This window comes from Loxodonta africana, chromosome 3 (assembly GCF_030014295.1).
Source record: "Loxodonta africana isolate mLoxAfr1 chromosome 3, mLoxAfr1.hap2, whole genome shotgun sequence".
NCBI lineage: Eukaryota > Metazoa > Chordata > Mammalia > Proboscidea > Elephantidae > Loxodonta > Loxodonta africana.
This window is the reverse complement of record NC_087344.1, coordinates 145,501,796-145,518,148: the sequence shown is the minus strand read 5'-3', so window position 1 is coordinate 145,518,148 and position 16,353 is coordinate 145,501,796. Positions and strand designations below refer to the sequence as shown.

At 36.5% G+C, this 16,353-nt stretch overlaps 1 protein-coding gene across 1 annotated transcript in view; it reads left to right on the top strand.

Moving 5' to 3' along the window:
- Positions 1-15,169, top strand: part of EPHX4 (epoxide hydrolase 4) — a 34,720-nt gene extending 19,551 nt beyond the window's left edge. Inside the window, exons 5-7 of the mRNA XM_003418484.4 lie at positions 3,789-3,892; positions 9,732-9,880; positions 14,476-15,169. Coding sequence (XP_003418532.1) covers positions 3,789-3,892; positions 9,732-9,880; positions 14,476-14,707 — 485 coding nt within the window. The 3' untranslated portion in view covers positions 14,708-15,169. The remainder of the gene's footprint in view (positions 1-3,788; positions 3,893-9,731; positions 9,881-14,475) is intronic.
- The last annotated feature ends 1,184 nt before the right edge of the window (positions 15,170-16,353 follow it).

The window sequence follows — 16,353 nt, the reverse complement described above, 5'->3', positions numbered from 1 at the left end:
GGTTTATATCTATCAATTTCATTACACTGGGAATTAAAACTGAGACATTTAAAAAATATTTATATATAAATTCATTTAAAAATAACAAAAATAAATCCACTATGTTAACATAAATGACATATTTTTAATAAAAATAATTACATCTTCCAAAACAAAAATTTTAGTGAGGAGAGTGTCATTGTTTTGCATTTTACAAATTTACTAGATTTTTTGACTTAAGACAGCTGGATTCTCATGTCTGTTTCTGCATTCAATCTGTTACCCCCTGTTGTTTGAAGTACAGGTAGTCCCCGACTTACAACATATTCAAGTTACAATGAACCGCCCATTTTTTAATGATTTGTGTATTTTTTTTAATTAATTTTTATTGAGCTTTAAGTGAAAGTTTACAAATCAGGTCTCTCATACAAAAATTTACATACACCTTGCTATACACTTCTAATTGCTCTCCCTCTGATGAGATAGCACGGTACTTCCCTGATTTGTGTATTTTTTTATGTATGTATGTGTTAAAATATATCTGTAAGGTTATATGCAATGTTTCCAACTCCCAAAGAGAAATAAAGATTGGATTTTTAAAGATACTAATAATAAAAGTCCATAGTAATGAAAATTAAAAAAAAAAGGTATTTGATGTCAGAACAAGCTTATGATGGAGTTGTCAGAATGGAGCCCTGTTCTAAGTCAGGGAGGATCTGTATATGAAGAAATCTGGGCTCACACAGATACATAGCTGGAAAAGGCAGGAGTATTTTAATAGCTCTTTTCAGGTAACTGTGGATTTCCTTCTTTAATATTACACCAAACTCAAATATTAGTGGTTTCTTAAACCTTAATTAGAATATGGAATATGAAATCATATAAATGAACTTTTCATACTCTGTTACATTAAAATCTGTTGGTCTCTCTGGCACTTTAAATTTATCTTTTGCCACGCATGATATTGTATTATCATGCATTGGAAAATATTGGTTCCCCAAGTTATACAAATCTTCCAAATGTTGACACATTTCATTTAAAAAAAAAAATATATATATATATATAAATACATTACTATCATCCCAATGTCATAAGAAAAGCATCAAGCTCATAGGAGCAACTGTGAGTTTTCCAAAATTCTAATTTTCACTTGAAAGCTTAAAGTTTATCACGGGCAACAAATACTGTCAGTTGTTTTCCTTGAAGTGACAGGCCCGCTTTGTTCATTTTTAAGAGAATAACAAATACCCAAGTCTGAATGGCTAAGTAGTACTTTCAAGTAAAAACGATGTTCCCTAAAAAAGACGGCTGGTAATTCACCAAGTCAAACAGTTGTAGAAGTGCATTTTCTGAAGACACGCATTGCATGTGGATGTGCAGCGGAACTGCTCTCTGTGTGCTTCCTGCTTGATCACACAGAGTATTTTTAGACATGTGCTCAAAGGTAGAGATTTTACAAAAATAACAATTTTTGCTACTTCAGCGGGGAATTTCATGAATAAAGCTGGCACTTTAATCAATCAATCAATTAATCTATTTATTTATTTACTTCCAGTGTATGGTGAACACAGTGACAACTGGTGTTGGTTGCCACTGCCTTGATTCGTGTTAAGGCACCAGGGGTTTCATCCACAGTCGCTTTTGTCCCATCCGTGCAAATGTCGACACAGTGAAACAGGCAAATAATGCCAGTATTGTTATGAAGTAATTTTGACCTCTTGGATCCCTTGAAAGGGTCCTGAGGATTTTGGAAGGGTCTCCATGGGCTATACTTTGAGAACCTCTGCTTTAAAGGGAACTCCTAAAATCTTAAGAGTGATTAAAGACCTATAAACAATAGTGAGGCAGATTGCTATCTGGTTTAGACAAAAATTAAAATTTTGTACTTCTTTACCTTTATCAAGTTTTCTGAGGTTCAGGTACTACTACAACCCACAGCAGCCCTCTAGGGCACAAAAAAGTTTTAGAACAACATATTTCTGTTTATTCCTTAAAATTAAGTAGGTGAGGAAGAAAGGGACTGTGACTACATAAATAATATATATCATGGTGTAAGAGTTGGCTGTGAGATGCATACCCAGTTGACCCATCCCTACTGGGGTACAGGAGGATAGCTGCACAGGATTCAAATGTCACACTCAGATTCATTACATTTTTCTGTTGAATTAGGCAGTGGAAGTCACGCTACTGCTTGTTACATTGATCAGGTCTCTAGACTAGCTATGATTTTAGTGGTGCTGCTGTATGGACACATTGTAACTGGTCGTTTCAGCAAGAAGACACTTGGAATACTTCTGGAACTATTTTATCAGTAATAGTTTCAACCTTGATCAGGTCCATATGAGGTCTCCAGGTAACATGCCTATATTTTTCTCATAATTATATTGATATTTCTTAATGCAGGGCTGAAAAGATTTTGTTCAATGATGATTAAAAAAAAAAAAAAGGTACACCATAACAATGTTTCATTTAGCATAACAATGTTCCATTTGCCTGAAAATGATATTTCTAAAAACTCTGACCACATTGAATATAGTTACAAAATGAGAAATAAGGAAAAACAAGCTCTATAGCAAGAAAAATGAAAGCACAGTATATTAGACACAAGTACACATTTTTAATATATATGTCAGATCATATGACTCCCTAGTATAAAACCTCAGTGTTTTCCCAAAGCCCTTGAAATAAAGCCCTTACCATTCTGGCCCTAAATGATCAGGCTTCAGCATTTCTTTCTGACTCATTTCAAACCATCTCCCTGTCATTCACTACACACCAGCCACACTGGCCATCCTTCGGTTCTTGAATGTGCCAAGCCCAGATCTTTGTACTTTCTACTTGATTCTTGAATTACTCTTCCTAGATTTTTACATGGCTGACTCCCTCTTACCACTCAGCACTCAGCACACCTCTCATTTCCCAGAGGGGCCTTCTCTGACCACCTCTACTACATAATAGTCTTCCACACCACCACACCATCACTCTCCATCAGGTTACTTTGTTTTATTTTCTTGATAGTATTATTGCTATCTAAAATGGTCTTTAAGTTTTTGTTACTTATTTATTGTTTTAGTTCCTTGTTAGTGGGGACTTTTTTCTGTCTTGCCCACTGCTAATTACCCTGGCAAGCAGCAGATACTCAAATATTCACTGAATGAATGAATTTTCTATATACATGGAAGAATTTATACGGAACCCTTCAGCTCCCATATTGAGGCCCAATAAAAATCTGTAATGAAAATCTTTTAAACAACAGGAAATTACCTCCCTGTGTATCTCTTGGGAAACTGTTACCACCACCAGTTATTGTCAAGTGGATTCTGACTCACAGTGAACCCATGTATGTCAGAGGAGAACTGTGCTCCACAGGGTTTTCAATGGCTGATTTTTCTAAAGTATATCTCCAGGCCGTTCTTCAAGATGCTTCTGGGCAGCCTCGAACCTCCAACCTTTTAGCTAGCAACCCAACTCATCAACCATTTGCACCAGAGAAAGTGTTAGGTCACTGAAAATGACCTTGGAAGAAAGGTAGTGTTGCTTGGATTTCCTGTTCCCTCCTGAGTCAACACTTCAGAAAGCAGAACTTTCTTTTTCCTTAAAGTGCTATAAATTCTCTGAACACCAGAAAGAAATACCCATGTTCAAATATAAGAACATAGAAATTGTTCCAAAAAGAAATATACAGAGCCTTAATTTTAGATTCTTCAATGAGATCACCTTAAGGATGAAATTGCCTGTAAAAGAAGATCTTTCAATAGTAAGTAATTTATACCCCTTGAATAATGTCTAACACAGCATTTTGATTTCAGAATATATTTTACGACACCCTGCTCAGCTGTTCAAATCCAGCTATTACTACTTCTTCCAAATACCATGGTTCCCAGAATTTATGTTCTCAATAAATGATTTCAAGGTACGTCACTCAAATAATGTATTATTAATGAAAAATGTTTTAATGTTCATTCTTAAGAAAAAAATTTTAAAATGTTAAAACTTAATAAATACTTTGAAAGCCTCACCTGTAGGGCATACTGAGTGCCTAGCTGTTATTCAGGTTTTTATAAAAGCCTGTGCTCTGACAGGCACACCTCGCATGGGGAGATGAAGGAATATGAATGCCAGGTGAGAGAGTCTGACAGCAGCAGAGGTGAAACCTCATGAAAGTAAACAAAACCCCCAAACAAAGTAAGCAAGCAGGTGTTGGTATACTGTGTACACTGACACCAGGAGCCATATGCACGTACCTATTGCTTGGAAGCTTGCTAAATGCTTCTTATATGTTCAGAATTGTCTTAGATATTTGTTGTTGTTAGCTGCCGTTGAGTTGGCTCCCAACTCAGCACAACAGAATGAAACACTGCCCAGTCCTGCATCATCCCCATGATTGGTTGCAAATCAGACCATTATGATCCAGAGAGTTTTCACTGGCTGATTTTCAGAAGTAGATCACCAGGCCTAGTCTGTCTTGGAGCCCTGGTGGCTTAGTGGTTAAAAGCTGTGGCTGCTAACCAAAAGGTGGGCAGTTTGAATCCACCAACCACTTCTTGGAAACCCTATGGGGCAGTTCTACTCTGTCCTATAGGGTCGCTATGAGTCAGTATCAACTTGACGGTAATGGGTGGTCTGTCTTAATCCAGAAGCTTTGCTGAAACCTGTTCAGCACCGTAGCGATAGGCAAACCCCCACGGACAGACGGGTGGGGGTTGCACATGAGGTGTTTTGACTGGGAATCAAACCCTGGATGACCTTGTGGAAGGCGAGAATTCTACCATTGAACCTTGTGACATTCTGATCTTTAAGAGGCTTGGGTTGGGGGCCCAGGAATTTGCATTTTACTTATAAACTTTTTATTACGGAAAATTTAAAACACAAAGAAAATAGAACAATGAATCCCCATATAACCATCACCCAGCTTCAACAGTGTTCAACATTTTTCTGATCTTGTTTCATTTCTCCCTCTGTTTCAGTTATTACTATACTGCAAAACACTCCAAAACTTATTAGCTTAAACCGGCAACCATTTCATTATCTTTTGCCTTTCTGTGAGTTTCCTGAGCTCAGCTGGGTGGTTCTTGCTTTCCATATCATACCTATTGAGGCTGCCATTATCTGGGAGTTCAAGATGGCTCATTTGACTCTTGGACAATAGGTACAGCAGGAACTGCTGGGCTTCTTTCTGTGTCTTAGTGGTCTCAGAGCCGCTTTCTCTCCATATGGTGTCTCCATGTGATCTCTCTACATGATCTCTATAGCAGTGTAGCCTGATTTCTTACATGGTGGCTCAAAAACCAAAATAAACCCCATTGTTGTTGAGTGGATTCTGACTCATAGCAACCTGACAGGACAGAGTAGAATTGCCCCATAGGGTTTCCAAGGCTGTAATCTTTATAGAAGCAGACTGCCACATCTCTCTCCCACATCTTTTTGGTGTTCTCTGCTTTCAGCCAAGATCCATTTGACATCAGCAATGATATGTCTGGTTCCATAGTCCTTTTCTGAACCCGGCTTGAATTTCTAGCAGTTCTCTGTCCATATATTGCTGCAGCCACTTTTGAATGATCTTCAGCAAAATTTTACTTGCATATGATATTAATAATATTGTTTGATAATTTCTGCATTTGGTTGGATCACCTTTCTTGGGCATAGGCATAAATATGGATCTCTTCCAGTCGGCTGGTGAGGTAGCTGTCTTCCAAATTTCTTGACATAGACGAGTAAGCACCTCCAGTACTGCATCCATTTGTTGAAACATCTCAACTGGTATTTCATCAATTCCTGGAGCCTTGTTTTCACCAATTCCTTCAGTGCAGCTTGGTCTTCTTCCTTCAGTACCATCAGTTCCTGATCATATGCTACCTCCTAAAATGGTTGAACATTGACCAATTCTTTTTGAAATAGGATTCTGCGTATTTCTCCCATCTTCCTTTGACGCCTCCCTGCTCTGTTTAATATTTTCCCCATAGAATCCTTCAATATTGCAACTTGAGGCTTGAATGCTTTCTTCAGTTCTTTCAGCTTGAGAAATGCCAAGCGTATTCTTCCCTTTTGGTTTTCTAACTTCAGGTCTTTGCACATGTCATTATGATACTTTGTCTTCTCGAGCTGCCCTTTGAAATCTTCTGTTCAGATTTTTTACTTCATCATTTCTTCCTTTCGCTTTAGCTACTCTGCATTCAAGAGCAAGTTTCAGAGTCTCTTCTGACACCCGTTTTGATGTTTTCTTTCTTTCCTGTCTTTTCAATGAACTCTTGCTTTCTTCACATATGATGTCTTTGATGTTATTCCATAACTGGTGTAGTCTTTGGTCATTAGTGTTCAACACATCAAATCTAGTCTTGAGATGGTCTCTAAATTCAGGTGGGATATACTCAAGGTTGTACTTTGGCTCTTGTGGACTTGTTCTACTTTCTTCAATTTCAAGTTGAACTTGCATATGAGCAACTGATGGTCTGTTCAGCAGTCAGTCCCTTGCCTTGTTCTGACTGATGATATTGAGCTTTTCCACCATCTCTTTCCACAAATGTAGTTGATTTGATTGCTGTGTATTCCACGGGTGAGGTCCACATATATAGTTGCCATTTGTGTTGTGGAAAAAAAGGTATTTGCAATGAAGAAGTTGTTGGTCTTGCAAAATTCTATCATGGGATCTCCAGCATCATTTCTATCACCAAGGCCATATTTTCCAACTACTGGTCCTTCTTCTATGTTTCTAACTTTGGCATTCCAATCACCAGTAATTATCAATACATCCTGATTGCATGTTGTGTCAATTTCAGACTGCAGTTGTTGGTAAAAGTCTTTAATTTCTTCATCTTTGGCCTTAGTGGTTGGTGTGTAAATTTTGATAATAGTTGTATTAACTGGTCTTTCTTGTAGGGTATAGATATTATCCTATCACTGGCAGTGTTGACTTCAGGATAGATCTTGAAATGTTCTTTTTAACGATGAATGCAACACCATTCCTCTTCAAGTTGTCGTTTCAGGTATAGTAGACCATGTGATTGCCTGATTCAAAATGGCCAATACCAGTCCATTTCAGCTCACTAATGTCTATGATATCGATGTTTATGTGTTTCATTTCATTTTTGTCAATTTCCAATTTTTCTAGATTCATACTTCGTACATTCCGGGTTCCGATTATTAATGGATGTTTGCAGCTGTTTCTTTTTCTTTTGAGACGTGCCACATCAGAAAAAGCTTGATTCCATCCACATCATTAAGGTCAATTCTACTTTGAGGAGGCATTTCCTTCCAACCCAAAGGGCTCATCTTCTGGCACTATATCAATGTTCCACTGCTATTCAAAAGGTTTACACTGGCTAGTTCTTTTCAGAAGTAGACCACCTAGTTCTTCTTCCTAGTCTGTCTTAGTCTGGAAGCTCAGCTGAAACCTGTCCACTATGGGTGACCCTGCTGGTATTTGAATACCAGTGGCATAGCTTCCAGCATCACAGAAACACGCAAGCCCCCACAGTACTACAAACTGACAGACTCCTGGGGGGATCATTGCCTGGATCCATTATTTCATTAAGGTGTGCAAAACAGTGATTTTTCTCATTCTATATATATATTTTTGAAACCCTGGTGGCACAGTGGTTAAGTGCTATGGCTGCTAACCAAAAGGTCGGCAGTTCGAATCCACCAGACACCCCTTGGAAACTCTATGGAGCGGTTCTACTCTGTCCTTCAGGGTTGCTATGAGTCAGAATCGACTCAACAGCAATGTTTTTTTTTTTTTTTTTTTAATCATTCTTTTTGCTTTTATTAACTGGAATTCCTCTGTAAAGAACTTTTCCACATCTACTGTTTGGTTATTCTGAAATACAGGTTACACAAGAATAACAGGTCAAATGCTTATTCTTTCCACTTATTAATCAATTTTAGAGTAATGAATTAGTGCCCTAAAAATCTTCAGTGATGTCCAGTGAGGGGTTTTGTTTGTATATCATTATGAGCTCATGATTTTTAAGAATATTTGATATGTATCAATCAATTACAATCATTCTTTTGATGCCCAAATTGCCCCATGTTAGGAAACAGGCCTGGCGATCTATTTCCAAAAGGTCAAAGCCTTGAAAACACTCTGATATAGTTCTACTCTGCACACGTGGGGTCACCATGCATCGGAATTGACTCGATGGCAATCCAATAACAACACCATTTTTATTCCCTGCCCCAGAGATCACAATCTGGGTGTCAAGGTGATCATTGCTACTGAGTTTTCATTGCTTCTAGGTCTTGCCATTGGACAGAATTTGGACATACATATTTTTTTTTTAGAAAGAAAAATATGTCATGAATTCACACTTGTATTTCCAAACCAAATTTCAGACTACAGGATTTTTAATTCTGTGAGTTTATAGAAAACACATGCATGGTTTCAAGTGATAACTCTAAAATAAGGTACATTCAGGGAAGTCTCACTTGCTTCTCTCTTTCCTCTACCCTGTTCCCACCCTCTGCCATGGGAAACTACTTTGATTAGTTTTTAGTTTATCTTTCTATTGTTTCTTTCTTAAAATACAAGCAAATATGTATATATTTGTCCCCCACCCCTTCCTTCCTTACACAAAAGGGAACATAAAACACTACTTTCCACCCTTGCTTCCCCCCCGCCACTTAACAATATATTCTAGAGATCACTCGATATCAGCCTACAGAGATTGTCTTCATTTACTTTTGTAATACACTATTTTTTAAATAATATAATATGCCATCGTTTACTCAGCCAGTCCCCCTCTGATGAACATTTGCTTGTTTTCGGTCTTTTCTTGTTATGAATAATGGTGCAATCACTTCATGTATATGTCATTTCATACCTTCCAAGTGTATTTTTAGGCTGAAGGATCTGCATTTTAGATAAAACATCCCAGTGATTCTGATGCAGATGGTTTAAACCCATACTTTGAGAAACGCTGGTATAGAACAGTGTTTTTCAGATCATGGGTGGGGATCCATCAATGAGTCACGAAATCTTTGCAATTCGAATTTTAAAAAATGAAGTAGGACAGAATTGAATAGAAAATATTAGTGCACACTATAATTAAAGAGCTGTTTTTAGTTATATATACTGTATGGGTGCGAACTGGATTGTGATGTAAAATGTATCTCTTACTCTGGGTTGAGCTCAAAAAAGTTTGAGCAATATTGATACCAAAAAAAAAAAAGCTCTATGGTGGGGAAGAGGGTTGATTGTGAAAAAGTGAAGAAACTATTGTTAAGTTGGAACATTAAGGAAGACTTGAGGGAAAGGGAGCCCTGGTGGCACAGTGGTTAAGTGCTCAGCTGCTAACCTAAAGGTCCACAGTTTGAATCCACTAACTGCTCCAAGGGAGAAAGATGTGGCAGTCTGCTTCCGTAAAGGTTACAGCTTCAGAACTCCCTATGGGGCAGTTCTACTCTGTCCTATAGGTCACTATGACTCAACAGCAACGGGTTTGGTTTTTTGGTTCAGGGTGGGAGTAGCACTGTGGCTAGGCCTTGTAGGATTTGAATAGGCACTGAGAAGGCAGAATGCTCTTCACAAAAGTGAAGAGTGCTTGGGAGACTAGAAGGAAAGAATATTTTTTAAAAAGTCAGGAAAGCGAAATGCATAAAATGTGTTTGTAAACAGTGAGATCCCTTAGCCTGGCTATGGCAGAAACCAGGAGTTGTCACTGCCCACTGTCCCTCATTCCCTTTCAAAAGCCAAGAATTCAGTTCATTATTAGATAACTGGAAAGTATTAATTATTCTCTCTTCATTTAAATTAGGCTTTGAAACATCTCTTTACCAGTCACAGCACTGGCATTGGAAGAAAGGGATGTCGATTAACAACAGAAGATCTTGAAGCTTATATTTACGTTTTTTCTCAGCCTGGAGCATTAACTGGCCCAATTAACCATTACAGAAATATCTTCAGGTTTGTATAATTTCTTTATAGTTAAATAAAATATTTCAGTCTGATCCTAAAGAGCTGAGGCTTTATTTTTAAGATTAAGTTCATCTCTTATCCAAAGACTCAAATAAAGTACTCTATTTAATAAGTTGCATAATAATTTTTATGAAAATTTCAAACACAGGGATAAAAAAAATTGCTGTCGAGTCAATTCTGACTCATAGTGACTGTAAAGAACAGAGCAGAAGTGCCCCATAGGGTTTCCAAGGAGCACCTGGTGGATTCGAGCTGTCGACTTCTTGGTTAGCAGCCGTAGCTCTTAACCGTTACGCCACCAGGGTTAGAATAGTTTAATGAAACCCCTCTCCCCCATCCCCACATAGCTGTCATTTGTTTTATTCTTCACTTTATCTACTTCTTTACTCCCTTTGGATTACTATGAATAGATGTCTATTTTTAGTAATTTTTTAAAATGGTCATTTATTCATTCGATAAATACTTACTGTTTTCTATGTTCTAGACCATGCTAGCACTCATGATACTGTAATGAGCAAACCTAGACAAGGACCCTGATCTCACAAAACTTGTAGCCTCATGGGACTGACATTAACCAAATAATCACAGTAATGAATGCATAATTCTAAGCTAACACAAAAGCTTTGAAAGAAAGTCATGGGGTTCTAAGAAAGTGTATTTGCAAAAGAGCCTGGCCTAGACTGGGGTGGAGGGAGAGGTCAAAGAAGTCTTCTCTGGAGAAATGATGTTTAAACAAAGAAGTGGAAGATGAGTTAGGTGTTGACTAGACAAGGCTGGGAGTGGGGCAGCTAGCATTCCAGAAAAAGGAAACAGCATGTCCCAAAATTGTGTGGGAGAATGGCTGATTGTGGTCTCAAGGAACACAGTGAAGGCCAATGTGGCTGGAGCGCGGAGAGTGAGGGCAAGAAGAAGGCATGGTATGAGAATGGGCTGGAGCTAATGGACAACTTTAGAATCCTGCACCCCAAAACTAGAAAATACTCATTTTTAAGCACATAAGGAACATCTGAAAAGACTGATTACATACTGGACAAAAAAGCAAATCTTAACCAATACTGAAGATTCAGTATCATATAGATTATGTTCTCTGAACACAATGCAGTTAGAAAATAAAAACAAAACAAAATTAAAAAAAAAAAACAAAAACCAAACTCCATATATCCAGAAATTTGAAAACACTTCTAAATAACTCACAGGTCAAAGAAAAACACCATAATGGAAATTAGTAAAGCTTAGAACAAAATGATAATATCAAAATGTGGACTAATACTTAGGAATGTATAGTTTTACATGTTTATATTCCTGATTCCTTATATTATTTGTGCCTTTTTTTTTTTTTTTTTTTTGACCAATCTTACCAAAGCTTATTGATTTTAACAGTCTTTTCAAAGAAACTGCTTTTGGTTTTGTTGATTCTATCTATTGTGTCTGTTTTTTATTATATTAATTTTTGCTTTTACGTAATTGAAATTATCTTCCTTCTAATCTAATATCGGGATACTGTAATGACAAGGTCTCTGACACCTCAAAGCTTGTAGCCTAGTGGGACAGACATTAATCAAATAATCACAGTAACGAATGCATAATTCTAAGCTTTTCTTTTTCTAACTTCTTGAATTAGAATTTTAGCTCCACTAATTTTCAATCTCCTTTTCTGATATGATTTGGCAAGAATCAAATTCAGCTTATATAATGATTACTCCTAGACTAGTGTTTCTTAAACTTTAGTGTGTATCAGAATCACCTGGAAGGCTTGTTAAAACTTCTGGTTCAGTATGTCTGGAGTGGGGCCCAGGAATCTGCACTCGTAGTAAGTTCACAGTTGACGCTGATGCTGCCTTATGGTGAGGGGAAGGAGACAAACGAAAGGAAGGTAAGCAGAAAGATGCAGTTATATCTGCAATGTTTTTATTTCTTAAGCTGGGTAGTGAATATGTGGATGCTATTATCTGCTACTTTACTTTTAATGAAAGTAGTAAAATATGTCCACATGCAAAAGTAATGATGGAGTGTGTAACACTCTGAAAATCACTGCCTTAATACTTATAAACCAGCTGATAGCTCAGAGTTTAGAGGAAAACAATATGTTAAATTCAGACTAATTTGAAATAGTTAAGTTAAAAAAACCTTTTCATAGGTTAATTGGTTAACAATATGGGGCAAGTCACTACTTGTTACAGACTTTTAGATTTTTCAAATTGCTTCTGTGCTTGACTAAAATAATTATTTTTCTAATCAAACTGTTTTATCAAGTGTTTTCTAATAAGTTATTCAACATACTAAAACCTACTTTCTTAAAATATTTAATTTTTTTCCCTTATTTTATATGTAACTTATTTAAAAAAAAAAGTTGCCATCAAGTTGATTCCAACTCATAGAGATCCTGTAGGACAGAGTAGAGCTGCCCCATAGGGTTTCCAAGAAGCAGCTGGTAGGTTCAAATTGCTGACTTCTTGGTTAACAGCGGAGCTCTTAACCACTGCACCACCAGGGCTCCTATTTCATGTGAAATTTAACAGTTTGAAACATCAGGACCAGAGAATATGTGTTTCTTTAGTTTTCCAGAAGCCTTTTATTCCCAATTTGACCTGGTGAGGATTTTATATTACTCTTTATTCTTTGACTAATAATCTAAAACTCCCTTACCTTACTGATTCAGTTACTATATGCACAGATATTGCTAAAAATATGCAAATAGATGTTAGAAATTTTTTTAGCTTTGAATATTTTATGTACTGTAGAATTTATGTGGCTTTGGAAGTTTGCGTAGCAGTCCATCCATCAATACTTATGTATAGAATACACTTTTCTGTTGGCTTACCTGTTTACAAAGAACCTAATTTTTAGCAGCGTCACAACCAAATGATGGTCACTTCCATGGGAGTCAAAAGTTCAGTCCCTGGTGGGTATTCCAGCAGCATATTGTTATCAACCTGAAGTAACCACAAGTCAAGCTTTCTGATAACTACCAAAAACGTGACACAGTGCTGGAGATGTCTAATTGGATGTGCATTCTCATTCTTAGTCAAGAGGAGTGTAATTAATACCATCTTACTCTTCTGAAAAAGGAAAGGTGTCAAAAGCTTTAAAAATATTTATACCGTTTAGCTCAGCAAATCCCACTTGCAGAGCTTAGCCCAAGGAAATTATCTGAAATGCCAACAAAGATTTCAGCACAAAATGCTCATCATAGCATTACTTAAAACAAGTGAAAATTGTCAATTATAGGGGAACAGTTAGTCATTTATAGCTTATTATACCATAAAATCTAGGAGCCATGGTGGTGCAGTGGTTAAAGCACTCTACCGCTAACCAAAAGGTCAGCCGTTCCAGCCCACTAGTTGTTCCATGGGAGAAAGATGTGACAATCTGCTTCTATAAAGATTATAGCCTTGGAAACTCTATGGGGCAGTTCTACTCTGTGTCCTATAGGGTCTCTATGAGTCGGGATTGACAGCAGTGGGCTTGGTTTTTTGTTTTTATACCATAAAATAGTATATTTTACAATAATTTTTGAAAAAATATTATGAAATGAGAAAATCTAGATATAACATGACATTTGCATATGTATTTTGTATATGTTATGTACATTTATTGTATTGTATCATATGGGTTCAATTACATGTATAGAAAATCACTAAAAGGTTATCTTTTGATGATGAAATTATGCATGATTTAATTTTTATTCTTTATGCTTTTCTATATTTAAGAAAATACACAATAAAAACTTTATTTTAGAAAAAAATCTTGCGAAATAAATATAGTATCAGGCAATATTAAAGGAAACCTGGGTGGTGTAGTGTTTAGTGCTACGGCTGCTAACCAAAAGGTCGGCAGTTCGAATGCATTAGGCACTCCTTGGAAACTCTATAGGGCAGTTCTACTCCATCCTATAGGGTTGCTATGAGTTGGAATTGACTCAACGGCAACGGGCAACGGTAATATTAAAGCTCAGTCCATATACTTCTTCTAACTTCTCAATTCTAAATTTCACATAAAATGCATCAAATTATATGACAAACAACATAAAATATACTTAAACAGTAATACAGTTCAAAGCTTCTTTTTCATCACAACAGTCATTACTTCTGGTATGCTTTTGAAGCAAATTATTCCTCATAGTGGTAACTTTCGTATTCCGTTTATAGCTTTCATTAGAAATTTTGTTCGCCTCGTCTAATTTAAAATTTTATTGGACCCTTTCTTAAATAGCCTTTTAAATCTTTTATTGTACAGATTAATTGCCTAATGCACTGTTCTCAACCTTTTTCTCATTATCACCTCCTTTTTTTAAAAAGAAAGACTTGTTAGACCTTTTTTTCCTAATCATCCTTGTCCCATGAAATTTTAATATCACAGATATGCTATGTATCTGTTTATGTACTGCACATATATCCATGCTTTATATATAGAAACAATAAGATTTTTTCACACACACACCGCCCCTGGAATCAATTTTTGCCCCTTTGGGGGGCGACATTGAGAATGCATGACCTGATGGAGTGTTATGGAAAAGGTTATTTTAACTTTTACAATGAGCTGCAAGCCCACGTGGTTTTCTCGTTTGTTTGTTTGTTTTATAGCTGCCTGCCCCTCAAACATCACATGGTGACCACTCCAACACTACTCCTTTGGGGAGAGAGAGATGCATTTATGGAGGTTGAGATGGCTGAAGTCACAAAGATTTATGTTAAAAACTATTTCAGGCTAACTATTTTGTCAGAAGCCAGTCATTGGCTTCAACAAGACCAGCCTGACATAGTGAACAAGTTGATATGGACATTTCTAAAAGAAGAAACGAGAAAAAAAGATTGACTTTTCTATATCTTCTCTGAGGGTCCGTAATGAAATCTCTAAATAATTTCTAAAAATTGTTCATCGACTTCTTTAAGTTTTATTAGGGAAAATTGTCTTAATATGCTTTGTCATAAATATACTGGTATAAATGGTATTGAAAAAAATGTGAGAGCGCGCGAACATAGAATATAATGTTGATTTTCTTTAGTTGTATTTTGCACAGAAAAGCGCCTGCCTTAAAAGGTATACACTTGTGAAGAATGAAGTTAGGGAAAGTAGCTCAGATTTGGTTTTTTGCTTTCTTTACCCTGTTTACATATGGTGCCTTTTTCAAATGTATATTAAAGATTAGCTGTGCCATATTAAAAGACAAACCTGCAATGATATAATTTTTCATTTTATTGTTTAAAAGTTCTTTTTACTATTTTTTAACCATTAAAAGATTATATTACCAAATCTTGAATTTATAGTGTATCTATTAAATTGAAGGCAAATATGTTTAAATTAATATGTCTAGATGAAATATATTACTCATAGAGAGAAGATTTAACTGTTTTTAAAAACTGACTCATCTTGCCACATCAACCAAGGGAGGATGTGGCTATATATATATATATATATATATACATGCCAAACATTGCAAAGTAGGGAAGCACATCCATTAAAATACTTGCCTTAAATCTCCAGCTTAATAACTGAGAGGTTTAGAAAAAGGATCAAAATGTCCTTTTGTGCCATTCAATGCAATTAGAATTGAATACTGTACTTCCTATGTGCACTAGAATATGAACTCCACAAGACAGGGATTTTCTACTGCCTTGTTAACTGATGTGTAGCTAGCATCTAGAATAAGAGTGTGACACATTGTAGGCACTCAGCTATTGGCTTAATGAGTAAATAATACATTTGACACACTGCTAGGCACTATGGGGGATAAAAGTAGGTGACATGGTAATAGTGAACTTTCCTTTAAGGGGCATACATGGAATGCAGTTAAATTAATGGTTCAAGAGTAGAAAGAAACATTACAAATAAGAGTGGGAAGAGTTACAGAAGAGAGAAATGATACCAGCTCAAGGGACTACTACTCATTCTCTTGGGTTGCTCTCCTTCGGTATGGGAAATAATAACATTGCCAAATCACAACTCCTTAGAGACTACAACTGTGTTCTCAAACAAGTCCTAAGTTGGTGAAAGGAATGTCTCCCTCACTCAGCTTAGCTCTGAAAGTGACAGAAGAGAGTGGAATGTTCTAAGAATTCTTAATATTGTATCCTAGCAACTTGTATTTACAATAAAAGCCCAGTTGTCTACATACATTATATCTATGCCTCATAGCAACATTGCAAGGTAGGAAATATCATCAATTTACAGATGTGAAAATGAGGTTTAACAAGTGTCATGGACTGAATTGTGTCCCCCCAGAAATGTGTGTCAACTTGGCTAGTCTGTGATTTCCAGTATTGTGTGATTGTCCACCATTTTGTCACCTGATGTGATTTTCCTATGTGTTGTGAATCCTACCTCTATGATGTTAAGGAGGTGGGATTATCGGCAGTTATGTTAATGAGACAGGACTCAATCTACAGGATTAGATTGTGTTTTAAGTCAATCTCTTTTGAGATATAAAAGAGAGAAGCAAGCAGAGAGAAATGGGGACCTCA